Here is a 15,852-nt window from a genome sequence, read left to right on the forward strand (position 1 = left end):
GCGTGCCCCCTTGGATCCCTCGAATCTGCCCAGCTGTTGACGTGGAGACAGGCTGTGAGTGTTCCCAGACCTTTTCTCCTGCCACCTGGCTCTCTCTTCAAAGCCCCACTCCAGTGACCCTCCGGGAGGGGGTCAACAGAGCAGTCTTACCCAGGTTTCGTGACTGGCTTGCAAATGTTTTTTCTGAGCCAGTACTTTCTTTAAAATGAAAGGAAAAATCCCAGCTGGCACTGAATTCTGAAATCAAGCCCCTCTAGGGCCTGGCCTGCTCCAGGCATTTGCCGAAGCCCAACAGCGGTAGCAGAGGACTCCCGTCTCCAGCTTACACTGACTTTGTTGTTCCTGTGTTGTTTTTTTTTGTTTGTTTCTTGTTGTTCTTTTTTTTCTTAATCCGCAGCTGTGGTGTGATTTTGACAAGTCGATACCCTTGAAGAACCTGACTTTCAATTCCTCAGCTGTGTTTACAGATATCTGCTCCTACCCAGAGGTATTTATTCACGAGCTCCCCTTGGCGAGACTGGGGCTTAGGTATCTCCACAGCTCCAGATAAGCAGGACTGGCTGAGGGCCTTAGACATGCTAGCACTCCAGAGGCCCGTCTTCCCTCCTCTGGCTCTCCCTCCTTCTTTTCTTCTTCTTCCCCTTTTCTGCCCTCCCTTCTCTCCTTGTATCTTCTGCTTTTCCCTCTGCCTCTTTCCTGCTCACTCCTCTGCCTCTCTTTCCTGTTTCTCTCTTCCTTATTCTTCCTCCTCCTTTTCTTTCTTCTTCACTTTCCCCTCTGTCCACTTTCCTCTTTCCCTTTGCCTCTTCTTCCCTTCTCATTTCCTGTAACTCATCTTAAAGCCCTAGAGCAGAATGTGCTGTTATCTCCAATATAGGGCAGGGCACAGAGTTATCCCTCAAAGTTTGCTGCACTGGAAAAGGAAGGATGGAAGGAAGAAAGAAAGGAAGGAAGGAAGGGAGGAAGGAGGGAAAAAGGAAGGAAGAAAGAGGAAATAGAAGGAAGGAAGGAAGGAAGCTAGTAAATCACAAACGCAGAAACAACAGCTAAACATAAATCAAAGTGGTATAGAAAATGCCCAGAGCATCACAAACTCAGTAGGTATCCCAACAGGACACTCACCGTCATATTGTAAGTCTGACCCTCTCTTGGCCACACAGCTACTAGTCTGGCCCTGGGCCTTGGGGTCAGCTTAGAGGGTCAGGCGAAGGACAGTCTTTGGCTCTGTTAAGCCATGACCCAGACCTTCACATATTGGGATATAAGTTCTGGGTCAGGAGGGAAGACAGTTGGGATATCCCAATAGGCCCCAGCCAACCCTATGCCTTGAAGACCTTGGGTAGATTTTTATTCTCTGAGACCCCCTCCAATGTGTGGTGGAGGAAAGACTCTTTGTTATCTCACCTTGGCCCCAGAATTGGTCTGAGAAATGTTCTGAAAAGGACAGAAAGCCTCACCTCTGACCCCAGATATAGAGCATCTACTTGATATGCATAACATCGTTAAATCTTCAAGATATGTGGAGGGTGGTATTACCATCTCCTTGTTATAGGTAATGAAACTAAGGCTCAGAAAGTAGCTTGCTCAGTGCTACTCATGCCTGACTTCCATTCTTTCTCATTTCTCTTCATTCTTCCTCCCTTTCTGTCCTTCTCTTATTAATTCAGTTATTAAGACTTAGTACTGCAATTCAAACCATATCTGGCTTATTCTTGAGCTCATACTTATGAATCCAGGCTCCGTCCCTAGGGAAGAACTAGGCTGTTCCTAAGGAAGTCCTGAGCAGGATGGAACTAGCTCTGGTTTCAGGGCTGTGTGGGGCAGACCATGTGCTCTGGGACTTCCTCCCACCAAGTAATGAGTGAGCTCCGATTCTGTAGACTCTGTGGGACACCAGCTCCCTGAGAACTTCTCCGTTTGGAGGGCATGAGGAGTGTCCCAAGGGGCAGTAAGTTGGCCAAGAATCAGACATTTAGAGTTAGGCAAACGCTGGATTTCACTCCCAGTTGAGCCCCTTTACTTGGTAGCGGTAGAATCTTGAATCAGTTCATACCCTTTCTGAACCTCAGCTTCCTCATCTGTAAAGTGGGAAAAATAATACCTTCTTCACGCAGTGATTGTGGAATTAAAGAATATCATGTTCTCACAGTGCCTACCTAGATGAGGTGGCAAACGTTGAGCTTCTAACATGTGGTCTGACATGAAGTTGGTGTTTGTGAAGTACTAATCTGGACCTCTGAATCAATACTTGATATATACCCTTGGCCCCAAACTTGAACTCCCAAACTCAGGACCACAGCACGCATGGATTTCCCAGTCCTAAGAAAGGGGTGGGTAAGTTTCTGCATCACATAGCTTCATCTCTGTGCCTCCGCAAAGTAAGGATGAAAGGAATACCTTCTTGATGGGTTGTTGTGAGGATTAAGTGAATTAATCCATGTAAAGTGTTTAGAGCAACACCTACCACAAAGTATCTGCTGATTAAATGTCAGCTGTGATTTATTTACTAAGTAAAAAGGTTTAGAGCTTGCATCATCAATATATATTTATCTCTAAGTTACATACCTATACCACTGTACTAACATACCATGTACATTATGAAACATAAAATAGAAATGTTAAAAAGTGAGATAAAGTAAATGAGTCCAAGTTTTAATATTTTCCTCCCACAGACAAAGGATCATCTTGCCCAGGGGTCAGCAAACTATGGCCACAGGCCAATTTCCACCTGCCACCTGTTTTGTAAATAAAGTTTGATTGGGGCACAGACACACTCATGTGTTAGCAATGTCAACAGCTGCTTGTATAATAATACAACGGTAGAGTTGAGTAGTTACAACAGAGGTGGTGTGGCCCACTAAGCCAAAAATGTTTGCTATCTGGCCTATTGATAGACAAAGTTCGCCAACTCCCAACATCCCATCAGGTGCAGGAATCCCACTGGCCTAAAATGTGGGCATCTGGACTCTCTCCATCACCAGCTACTACAGCAACCTGGTTTGACCCACCATTTGCCATCCTGACATATATGGCCGTGCTTCTCTCCCTAAGGATTTGTCTACCAAACTAGAAGGAATCAAACATTCAAACCTTCTAAAAGGCTTAATCTGCACAACCACCTCCCATCACTCACAAGTGTGTGTCCCCAAGCAAATCACTTCATCTCTCTGAGCCTTGGTTTCCTCATCTGTATACCGGACCTTTCCACCTCACCCGTGAGAAACGATTCTCAGGCCGGAAGCAGTTGATTAAGCTGGATGATGTGACGTAAACATGAGAGGCTGTCATCATATATGGTATAAAGTATAGTTTATTTCTGAACTGGAGCTTGCCAATTACTAAAAAAGAGTGAAGATATGGGAAACGACTGTGAAGAAAGCCGTGTCCCAACTACGATTTGAGAAGTAGTCTAAGAGGGGAGCGAAGAGACATAGGTTTGTAAAGTGAATGACAGACACATGCACAAACCATTCCCATCATCTCAAACACCAGAATGCAGTTCTCGGGAGGCTCAATGGGAAGATCTTCATTTTACAATCAAGCCCCTTTATTCTCTGCTCTGGCACAATTGAATGACTAGTCAACTATACTTGCAAGAGCAATCAGAGTATGCTATGGTTTTAAAGGGTCCCTGAGAAACAATTTTCCCTAGAAGTATAATCATCTGTGTCTTTGTATCCTGGCACTTTCTCCCATTTCTCCACCATGAATTCAGGTCCTACCCAGCCTTCAAGCCTCTCTTTTTCAAGTAGACCCAATCCCTTCAGATTACTTCCTGCCAGCTCACATATCCTTAAGGCATCATCTTAGTACCCTCACTCCATCCTTTCTATAATTTATTTATCTAACTAGAACATTTTTTCCAACCTTTCAAATTTATAAATTGCTTTAAGGAGAAAGGACAATATTGTATAGTTTTCAACATTACCTTAAGGGCCCAGCACAGGACAGAGCCCACAGTCTATTTAATAGTTTTCCTTTAAAAAAGATGTATTTCCAGTGGAGTAGCAGAGACAAGATTTGCCTTGCCACCTGAAACAGCTTAAAAATAAATAAATAAATACATGAAACAATAGTTTTCAAGACACTGGGCATCAGGTATTGAAGGACAGCAATCCGTGAAAAACAAGAAGCAAATTAAATGAGCCCTGTGATTGCCAGAGCTGTATCTTGCTCTTTTTTTTTTTTTTAATTTTGTGGCCACACCACGTGGCATATGGGATCTTAGTTCCCTGACCAGGGATCGAACCCACACCCCTGCAGTGGAAGTGCTGAGTCTTAACCACTGGACAGCCAGGAAAGTCCCATGTATCTTGCTTTAAGAGATCTTGTTTTCACACTGGCTCAGGTTGGAAGAACACACACAGAACTCTGTGCAACTCCCGGATTTGAGGAGACAGAGCCGAGAATCTGGGGGGACCAAGGTGGCTAGAGTTTGTAGGACTCACTACCAGAGAGAAGAGAGTTGCAGAGACAGAGAAAAACTCAGAGATCTGCAGAGGGTCCGATCAGTGCATGCATGTGAGGAAGCTAAGCAATGCTTGGGAAAGAACCATCTGAAAGGATTAGTGCCCAGCGCTCACACAGGGCTGGGAATAGTGTCTTTTCCCACCAGCCAGACTGAAAAACATCATAATTCATGGGACATTAAGTAGAGCAATCAGATGAGTCTTGCTTCAGTAGTATACAATAATTATCCCTAGATTATATGCTGCTCTAGTTCTTCCTAAAAAATCTTAAAAGACTGAAAGTCTAACAAGACTTTTCTTCTTTCTTTTTAAGATCAAACTGTTTATTTGTGTGTGTGTGTGTGTGTGTGTGTGTGTGTGTATGTATTACAAAAATGAAAATTCAATCAGATAACGAAATAAACATATAGGGCAATCAGTCTTTAAGTAGGGTTAAATTACTGTAAAAGAAATGAGTCCTAGATAGTTTTCGCTTCAAGTCAAGCATTTTGTTGCTTAATAAACTTCTTGTTTAAAGAAATAATGAGAAATATCTTATATTAGAAAATATGAAGTTATATTTCTATATTGGAAAAGAATGTTCATATCAGCCTTCTTTGTAATAGCCAAAAACTGGAAACAACCCAAATGTCTATAAACAGGTGAAAGGATAAACTGTAGACCAAACATCCAGTGAACTACTGCTCATCAGTAGTAATGATCTATGGATATATGTGCAATAACATGGATGAATCCTAAGATCATTATGCTGAAGGAAATAAGCAAAAAAAAACAAAACAAAAGTATGCATTTTCATGGTCCCACTGATCTAAAACTCTAGAAAATGCAAATTGATACGTAAGAGAAGAAAGAAATCAGTGGTTTCCTGGCTTGGGATGTGGGAGGGAGGAATTATAAAGGGATACAATGAAACTCATGCAAGTGTTCATTTTCTTGATTGTGATGGTTTCACCGACTTATGCAAATACTAAAGCTCATCAAATTGTGTATGTTAGATATATGCAGTTCATTGTAGGTCAATCATAACTCAATAAAGCCACTTAAAAAATTAAGTACAAAAGAGGAATCAGAAAGAGAAAGACAAGAGGGAAGCAGAATTACAGAGAGTGTTAGAAACCTGTAGTCAGAACATTTTGGCTTAAATTGCAGCTCTGATGCTTATAACTGTGGTCTTGAGCAACTTACTGAAGCTCTTTGAGCCTCATTTCCACACTGGGTATAACAGCTGTGCCTGCCTCACAGGGTTGTCATGAGACTTAGATTGATAGAATATATGTATACACTTACTATAGTTCCTGGTACATAATAAATGCTCATTAAACATCAGTCATCTTGATGATGATGATGATGATGAAGATGAGAGAAGAAAGGGGGGGAGTTAAAAGAGGAAGATAAAAGGGAGAAAAAGCAAAAAGGAGCAAAAAAGCAGGGAGAGAAACAATGAAAAGAGAAGAGAGAATCAGTGATAATGAAGCAAATAAGCAGATTTTTTTAAATTCCAAAAGTGACTGTGCAAATTGGTGCTCCCCTAAACTCTTGCCTTCATTTCTCTGGTTAACTCCTCAGGTAGGAATCAGAACCTTAAGTGATTTTGAAGGAAAATTTATTCATTGTGGTCTAAAGTCCCCAGCAAGTATTCAGGATAAAATTAGATTTTCCCAGGCTTCCACAGTGGCAGTCCCACCAAATAATTCAAACAAAGAATAAGTGTCAAATAGCTCCACTGTAATTTCAGAACTTTTCCTAGTTGAACAGAGGGATCTTATATAAGCTCATTTTGCTTCTACACTGAGCCAATTTTAGGTTATGGCTAAATACACAGAGGAGATCATTTTGTTTTTTCCCAAATGATAATTAATTTTTGGAATTGCCTTTCCCCACAAAGTGCCAAAAGCCGTAATAACACAATATGATCCAAAAAACCATTCCCATCTCACTGAAGCTTAGATTCCAAGGCTTTAAGGACATTAATTGTGCCTGGGAAACAGAATAGGCTTGAATGACAGAGGCTGTGTGGTGACATAGAATGAGCAAGCACTCTTCTTTTGCCATTTACTAGCTGTGTAGCCTTGGGCAAGTCACCTAACCTCTCTGAGCCTCAGTTTCCTCATCTGTATAATGGGATTATTAACAATACTACCTATCTTACAAGATTGGTTGGGTGACAAATAGAGATAATATACATAAAACATTCATTAAATGTTAGCTTCTTCTCTCCCTCTCTTTCTTGAACACTTTGGTAACTAAGAGTGAATAGTGCCTGCCCAAGAAGAGATTTGAATTTAAGGAAGAAGATAGGGATGTAACAAATTTTTTTTAAAATGCGCAAGACTTTATACTCTAAACGTGAGATTATCTACATAATCATGTGTATACCATGTGACTAAATATCCGAACAGGCCACAGTTTCATAGCAATATCAATCTCCTATTAATTATTTATAAAATGGTGACCACCATGAGTTGAATCATTCTCAGGGAGCCAGACCCTTCCAGACCCTCACTTGTTGCCCAGGCCAAGGGAGTGGCCTTGGAGAGCATGCACATACTCAAACAATGCCACCATGGTCCTCTTTGCTAATTGTTCTTAGCTGACAGCATATGCTTCCTAGGTATGTTCAACAATGTCAAGTCGTTATCCTCTGGGAACAAATTTAATTTTTGAAAGTCACCAAGATGAGTGATCTGGCTGGACGTCACTGTTTAGGAATCAAATACAGAGAGACTGCATTTTTGGTGTTTTTCAAAAATGGACTCTGAAGATAATTTACAGAGATCAGAGCTCAGTCATCAAAGATGCATGGTCAGGATAAGCACATAGTCCCCCAAGGTGACTACGTTGAATTGACCAATAACAGGAGAAGCATCATTCTTATATTTAAAAATATTAGGTAGTGATGTCTTTCCATAAGAAAAAGCTACTTGCCTGCTCATTGATTCAGTTTTGCTTCATAGTTATACTGAGTCATCGTTTGTGGACATCATTAACATAGCTATGTCTTTCTGTGCATTGTTATGAGGTAAAAATAGTGACCGGAGCTGCAGTCCCTTCTAGGAAATAACCAGAAGAGTCACCCTCCACCCAAGTCAGACACAAGCAGCACACCTGCTTGTGGAATTTAAATGCACTTTCAACAGATCTAAGTTAGTAACGATAAGGAGCTAGAGAACATTCATCATTCTTCCTCTCGTATTGGGGAGGAAAGGGGAGGTCAACCATGGAACCAGGATCTAGAACAAGCCAAAGCAGAGTAAGATTGCACCGGAGCACCACACACACACAAAATTCCCTTTCCCCTGCCTAATCCAACCAGGAAACAGCTTGGAGGGTCAGATCAGTTATCTCCACCTAGCACCCGGGGTGGCCCCAGGTTCGTGCCAGCCTCAGTCCTGGGCCATGAGAGGGGTCAGAGCTCAGGGAGAGGCAGAGAAGCCCTGTCGTTGGCCCATGTGCCCTTCACCGTTCTGCTTGTACCCAGACTTGCAATCGCGAAGAGTTAGATTTTGTGTGACTCAGGAAGTTGGAATCTTTTCTTTGAATGACAGTGACTCCCAAAAATTATCTGCTCCCTTTCCTTCTTGTTCTGTGAGTTCATAATGCCACGGGACTTTGGCGGCAACCAAATGGGTACAGACACTCCGGTATATAGTACATGTGTGGGCAGATGCTCAAGGCCTTCTTTGAGATATTGTATAAAATTCTTCTTCCTCCTTCTCCTCTAAGAGGAAAATGTGCACACAGAGCTAAGGTAATTTACGATGCATTATGACAATGTCCTGACATTAGGATGGCGCCTTCCAGCCGGGAACAATGCTTGCTGCCCGGCAGGTCCTCAATCCACCGAATGTAGAAACCCGAATGCGTGGTTTAGTTTGTTAAATGCTCACTTCAAGCAAACAGATTATTGCTCCCCTTAGCACTTTGTCAAGACATGGGACTCCAATTTTCTTCAGTACAGACTTAGAAGAAATTCTTAATTTGTAATTTCCCAAATCAATATATCATCTGAGAGAAGAAAACCTTGGGTATTAAGAAGCAGAGAAGTGTTACGGTACTTCCGTCTTCTGTAAAATGGGCATAAGAGTAACACCTGTCCTTGGGTCATTTTAAGAATTAAATAAGGTGAAGCATAATAAAGTCATTCGTAGAGTATCTTGCACAGAACACATGCCCCACAAAATGCTTAGTTATTATTGCATCTGTCTTCCACTAACTTACCCCTGATGCCTAGACATCCTCACTGCCAGTTGATCCCCCATCTTACCTAGAGTTCATCTAATATAAGAACCTCTAACCACATAACATCTGCACTGAAGATGTCAGTCCATCTTCTCCTACCTACATTTCAACCTAGTTACCAAAATGCCTGTGACCTCTTTTTCTTATTGAGGTACAGTTGATTTACAATATTATATTAGTTTCAGGTATACAACATAGTGATTCAAAATCTAATCCAATTAACATTATTATAAAATATTGGCTATATTCTCTGTGCTGTACAATATACCCTTGTGGCTTATTTAGTTTATACATAGTAGTTTGTACCTCTTAATCCCCTACCCCTATCTTTTTTAAAAATTACTTTTTGTTGGAGTACAGTTTCTTTACAATGTTGTGTTAGCTTCTACTGCACAGCAAAATAAATCAGCCATACATGTACATATATCCCGTCCCTTTTGGATTTCCCTCCCATTTAGGACACCACAGAGCATTAAGTAGAGCTCCCTGTGCTATACAGTTATGTTCCGGTCAGTTGTCTATTTATACATAGTATCTTTTTCCTAATTTGGGCACCTTTTCTTCCTAACTAGGGCACCAAAGTGCTGACACCCATTACAGCATCCAATCTTTTTATTTTTCTGATCAAAAAAAAAGAAGTGTCAATATTGGGTCTCTTCTTCCCTCAGAATATATAGCTTATCTGTTCCTTTTCTTAAAAGATTGCTGGAAACTTTGCCCAGTATCTAACATTTCTCATATAAATCCTGGCATTATTATTTTTCATCCTTAAAAGATCTAGGAAGAAGCAGAGAACCCCATTACTAAATGGGATACAGAGTCCTTGGGAATACAGGGAATACATTTGAATATATTTGATACGGCGTGTTACAATCAGATTAAAGAACATTACAGAGAGCAGTAATTCACTTGAATGCTGTGTCATATCTGTGTACATATTTTGCATTGTTGTAATTATATATAAAATTCTGTGTCCTTCTTTCCAGTTGTAAATTATTTTGAAAATATTTTCTCTGTTACCGTTTAAATGCTCCTCTCAAAACCTTTGTCTGTGGAGATTTTTATTCTTTGGACTATATGTTTTTTCACTACTATCTCCTAATTCCCCTCCTCATGCCTCCAACAATCCCTAATCGATGTCCTTACTTCTCTTCTTCCACAGCCTCTCAAACATGATAGTCTCTAAGTTTTAATCTCTCTTCTGTCTTTATTCTTTATATTCTTCTTGGGTGGTGTCTTCCACACCTGTGAGTTCAGCTGAACAATGTGTGTCTTGAGACCCTAAATGTCTTCTGAACCGCAACCTCGTGTTTGTAGATGCTCTCAAGAGTCCTTACTGAATCATCCCTTTGGTACCTGAAACTTGAGGGGCCTAAAACTGAACCTGTTCCCTTTCCCCCATCCTTTTTCTGTTGTTTTTTTTTCTTAGTAGGTTAATCCAAGCTGGGAATCTTAGCACCACTTCTGACTCTTCTCTTTTCCTCACCTCCACATCACCTTTTATTTCTTAGGTCTAAGCCAAGACCTCTAAGTCTACTGGGTAGATCTCCTACCTTGTCCTTAAATCTTCAGCTTTTCTCCTTTAATTACAATCCATCTTGTACTCTTCCCTTCCACAACCTATTTCTAAAGCATTGAGCTAATGAATCCACTACACACATGAAACCCATTCATGGCTCCTTGTGAAATAAAGTACACACTTCTCAGTGAAACATGCAAGAGTTTTTGCAATGTGGCTTTCCCTCCTATTCCTGCCTTATCACACCTATGAACCCCTATACCTAGGGTCCATTCAGGGACACTCTAGGAGCTGTGGACCTTCTAAGTTCCTGGGGTAACTTAAAAGAACACAGAAACTATTTGTTGTTTAACAGAAACTTGGGAATTGCATTGAATCCAGCACCCTCCCAAGTGATAGGAAGCATGCAATTGATGGGTCCAGACCCAGCTGAAAGAGAAGGGTTTTCACAAAGCTTTCACAAAGTCATAACACTTCTGTTCTTCTCCCATTTCCTGGTCCCACCCCCACTATTCATTCAAGGCACAAAAGAAACAGATGAGAAGCTCCTAATGTTATTTTTCTAGGGGCCTCATTCCTTTGATGTCTTGTGGTTTACAGCATCACGGGAAGGTTCAGCTTTATGCTTTAAAGTAGAAAGTTGCCTAAACCATGCAAGGCAGTGAGTGGGGTGATTCCTTTCAATGGATTGGCAAGAGCACGCTAACACAATTGGTTGAGGCCACAAAAAGAGAAAGATCCGTTCAACCATTGTGCAAACGTGTGACTGTATTTAGCTGTTACACTTTCAGAAGTCTTGGCAGAGAAAGGAGGGCAGCACATTTGAAACCTGCCTGCCTATGTTACTAGTTCTACTTACGATCAATTGTATGATTCTCTGATGTACCCAAGGAATTCATTCTCCTATAGCTTTGTTCCTTTATACCTTTTAGTTCCCTCCATTCTGTCCTCCCAGAATGTTCTTCCTGTTCCATTTTCTGTCATGTAAAATCCAATCCATCCTTGAGATCCTGTTCAAACTCAGCTCTCCTATAAAGCCTTCTCCAAACTTGCTTCCTCCAGACGGAATGTACTCCTTCTGCCTCTGTATTCCCATCACATTGGATCACATTCCTGAAAGATCATTTTCCACGGGATGCTACCATTGGCATTTTTGTCTATTTCACATTTTAGACCATGAATTCCTTTAGACCTGGGCCATCTCTTTGAATTCCCAGTGCCTAGCACCATGCCATGATTATGACATGCATGCAATAAGTGCTGGTTACATTTTTTAAATTTCACTGTTGTGTCCTCATAAGTTTTTGCTCAAGAGCACAATCATTTCAATGACTTTTGACCTAATAAGTGATTCGTAATTTGCATTGACAAAGCCATGCATGACCATTTGTTGTGATGCAGGTAACAATGAAACGGGACCCCTCAGATCTATTCCTCTTTCCTCCATTTGTTAAAATGGAAGATCTTGGGAGTTTCTCTGGATGGAGAAAATAAACCCTGAGCAATGAACTTATTATTGCCTTCTCACTTCACTCACAGCTTCCTTCACAGAGGCATCAAGATGAGTGAACCTAAAAATCTTGCCAAGGGAAGATCTTAGGAGAGTTGAAGAAAGCTTATCATCCTATTGGAGAGAAGGACATAATTGGATTTATTAGGAAAGGAAGAGACAAAAGTAGAGGACTTCCCAAACACTGGGCCCCTTAAGGGCAGGGCAGTGCCTTATTCATTTCTGAGTCCACCCCGTGCACCATAAAGGCACTGGTCCTTTGCCCTCAGGGGGGAACTTATTCAGGGTGTTGTCCACAGTTGTTGATATCACTGTTTGTTGAAAGTAGACCTGAGTGAGTCAGCTTGACTTAAAAAGTCAGCAGTCATGCCTTAAGTAGTTGCTCTGGGATTTCCAGAAATTCTTATGCCTCTGCCCATACAGAAATTGTCTCAGTGTAATAGGAGAGGGAAGACAACCAGTTGTTGGAAAAAACCATGCATAACAAGGCTGGAATGGGTTTTAGAAATTATTAAGCCCAGTCTGCCCACTAGAGTTACGTTTACATGCACCGGTTGTATCCAGATATCCTAGGTACCACTTCCTAGTTATGAGAACTTGAACAATTTACTTAAGCTGTATGAGCCTCAGTTACTTCACCTGTAAAATGGAAATTATGATTCCCATCTTGACCAGTTACTTTGAAAATTAGAAGAGAAGACAGTGTGTATAAAAATCAAAGTACCGCCACCAAGTGGGCCTTGGATAATGCAAGTTTTATTCTTTTTTCCTACTGGATACTCAGAATCCGAACCTACCATCCAGAATGATACATGGGATACTTCTATAAGGGAAATGGATTGAGACACTTCCTACAGAAGGCTGAAATCTAGCTGGGCAGATTGACACCTGGGGGCCACTCCAATATTATAGCCCTTGAGTGGTTCCCAACTGGCCTATTGAGCAGCTACTTCTCATAAGGAGTGGCAGGACTTCCCCCGTGGTCCAGTGGTTGACTCTGCACTTCCACTGCATGGGGGACGGGTTCAATCCCTGGTCGGGCAAGTTCCACATGCCGTGCAGGGTGGCCCCCCCAAAAATATATGGACTGGCAGATATTATGCTGGGCTGTGAAGGATTCTATGGAGGAATGAGGCTGTATCCAGAAGCACCTGGAGACATGCATGAAGGCTTCTCAGAGGAGAGGACACCTGAGCTAATGCTTGTGAGAGAAGTAAGGCTTAGTCACATGGATGAAACCTGAGAAACAGGGCACTGGAGATGCAAAGCACTGAGGCACAGGAGAGCAGGGAAAGACCTATGGGGGAGAGCCAATAGATAGTGAGGCTGGAGCATATGTTGGGATTTGGAAAGTGAAAGGAAATCTGATATATGATGGTCTTGAGAGTTTTGCCATGTAGGAAGGAGAATATAATTTGTGGGAATGGAGAGCAATGAAAAGACTTCAAGTTAAGGAGTGACATGATCAGATCTGTGTTGTGGAAATACTGGATGGAGAATAATAGTGTGTATTCAGTAGGGATTGGGAGCTAGAAGCTGCCAGAGCTGCCAGAAAACTGTTGCAAACTGTAGGTGAGAGCTGAAACAGAAACAGGGTAGAAGGAGCAAAGTGGATAGATGTGCAATCTATTAAGGAAGTAGAATCTACAGACTTAGGATGACCTGGCTGTGGAATGTGGGGGAAAAGAAAGGCAGCAAAGATGAGAGACCAAGGTTTCTGGCTTGAGGAATGGTGCAAATGGTTCCCCCAAGAATAGGGAACAAAGTTTTGGGCGGTGGTAAGGAAGTGATGAGTTCAACTTGGGACCTGTTGAATTTGAGGATGGCCTGAGACCTCCAAATGGAGATGCTCAGCAAACATCTGTATAAAGAGACCCATTGGAATCCATGACTAGGAGAATGAGCCTCCCACATTCCTGTTGAATCTGACCGCCTACCTTCTCTGTTTTCAGTACTTCGTCTTCACGGGGGTGTTGGCCATGGTGACCTGTGCGGTTTTCCTCCGACTTAACTCTGTCCTGAAGCTGGCTGTGCTGCTGATTATGATTGCCATCTATGCCCTTCTGACCGAGACCATCTATGCAGGACTCTTTCTGCGCTATGACAAACTGAATCACAGTGGAGAGTAAGTGCCCATCACTGTGTTCAAAAAGTGCTCAACTTTCAGTGGGAAGCGGAACCATTGGGAAAACGATCGAGGTAGAGTTATCAAAATTTGGGGACTTAAGGAATATCAACATATTTCTTGTTGTGTACACTCTCTGGATTACCAGTTTAGGCAAAATTCCTAGTTTTCCATTTTATCCTGTATATTCATTACAGATTAATTAATGAATTAAAGTTTGGACTAAACCATAGCTCAGGTCTCCCCAAATCTAATAGTTGATGACTCCTTCAACTTTAATAGCTCTAAGATTTGAAGGGTCTGATTATAATTTTGCTGTAGCACTATTAGTAATAGCAGACATTGTGCATTGAGCATTTACTATACTCCTTGCATTTTGTTATTTTTGAAATATAGAAATATACCAAAGAAAAACTTAGCCTAGATTCCTTAGAGAACAGAGCCTGAGGCAAGCATGAAGTGCTAATGCAAACCCAGGGCAGCAAAAGTGAGGGAAAAGAGACGTGAAGAAGAAAAGGATGGGAAGTAAATACAAGCAAATGCCATGTTGTGCTGGCCCCAAGAATTGCAAAGCTGGTGCCTTGGAAGATGCATTCATTTGGCCAATTGAAGTATCTCTGGGTAGGTGATGAGGTCGGGAAGTGTCACAAACAGAGGAGGGGAGAGGGATCTACTGGCTCCTGCCCTCCTCTTTCTCCCATTAGTCACAGTTCATCTCTGGATGTACGTGCTGGTGACATCACTTGGCCATGTCCACAGCCCTTGGGGAAACCAGATCCCACAACTGCCTTATGGAGCTTCATGGGAGCCAGAAGTGATGGAAAGAGCCAGACACTGAGCATGTTGCTGATTGACCTCGAGGGTGGGAAGCACATTGGTCTCACTGAGACCAGAACAAGTGGCCAACAGGCTGAGAGAAAGATGAGGTCAAGTTAGTTCAAGAAGGGACTTCCCTGGAGGTCCAGTGGTTAAGACTCTGTGCTTCCACTGCAGGGGGTGCGGGTACCATCTCTGGTCAGGGAACTAAGATCCCACGTGCCACGCGGTGCAGCCAAAAGTTTTTTTTTTTTTTTTTTAATTTATTTATTATTTATTTATTTATGTCTGTGTTGGTCTTGGTTTCTGTGCGAGGGCTTTCTCTAGTTGCGGCAAGTGGGGGCCACTCTTCATCGCGGTGCGCGGGCCTCTCATTATCGTGGGCTCTCTTTTTGCGGAGCACAGGCTCCAGATGCGCAGGCTCAGCAATTGTGGCTCACGGGCCCAGTTGCTCTGCGGTATGTGGGATCTTCCCAGACCAGGGCTCGAACCCGTGTCCCCTGCATTGGCAGGCAGATTCTCAACCACTGCGCCACCAGGGAAGCCCCCAAAAGTTTTTTAAAAATTAAAAAATGAAAATGAAAATGAAAAAAAAAAAGCTAAGATAGTTCAAGAAGCCTCAGAAAATGTGCCTGATACTAATAATGTGAACATCTATGAACCAACCCCTGGAAATAAACAATGCTAGCAGTTAGTCATGTTTCTTTCTGCATTTTTAAAAGGATAAGGTTATTTCAGATATTGTTGAAGTTCCCTTTCCCAGCATTATTCTTTTATCCTCCTCCCAAGAGTCAACTTCTAATGCACTTAATATATATGCTTCCCATCCATGTGTTTTATATATTTTATATATTATATATATTTAGTTTTGTCTGTATTATAAATTATTTACAAAATTCTTGTGTTGCCATGCAATATTGTATTTTTTAGATCCATCCAGCTTCATATCTACAGATCTGATTTATTTTTTTTTGAATTTTATTTTATTTTATTGTTTTATACAGCAGGTCCTTATTAGTTATCTATTTTATACACATCAGTGTATACATGTCAATCCCAGTCTCCCAATTCATCCCACCACCACCACCCACCCTCCACTTTCCCCCAAAATATGTTTATCCTTTGACCTATTAAAAGGCTATCAGTACTTCAGTGATCATCATTGGAAATGTCT

At 41.7% G+C, this 15,852-nt stretch overlaps 1 protein-coding gene across 2 annotated transcripts in view; it reads left to right on the forward strand.

The window, feature by feature from the left end:
• The window catches only part of ADCY8 (adenylate cyclase 8), a 228,347-nt gene that overhangs the window by 169,609 nt on the left and 42,886 nt on the right, over positions 1-15,852 (forward strand). The window contains exons 11-12 of one of the 2 annotated variants that reach the window (XM_057532097.1): positions 398-487; positions 13,690-13,862. In XM_057532097.1, the coding sequence (XP_057388080.1) occupies positions 398-487; positions 13,690-13,862 (263 nt within the window). The remainder of the gene's footprint in view (positions 1-397; positions 488-13,689; positions 13,863-15,852) is intronic. The other variant, XM_057532098.1, reaches the window with a different exon arrangement.

The sequence above is a fragment of the Balaenoptera acutorostrata genome, chromosome 17 (genome assembly GCF_949987535.1).
Source record: "Balaenoptera acutorostrata chromosome 17, mBalAcu1.1, whole genome shotgun sequence".
In the NCBI taxonomy this organism is placed as follows: Eukaryota; Metazoa; Chordata; class Mammalia; order Artiodactyla; family Balaenopteridae; genus Balaenoptera; species Balaenoptera acutorostrata.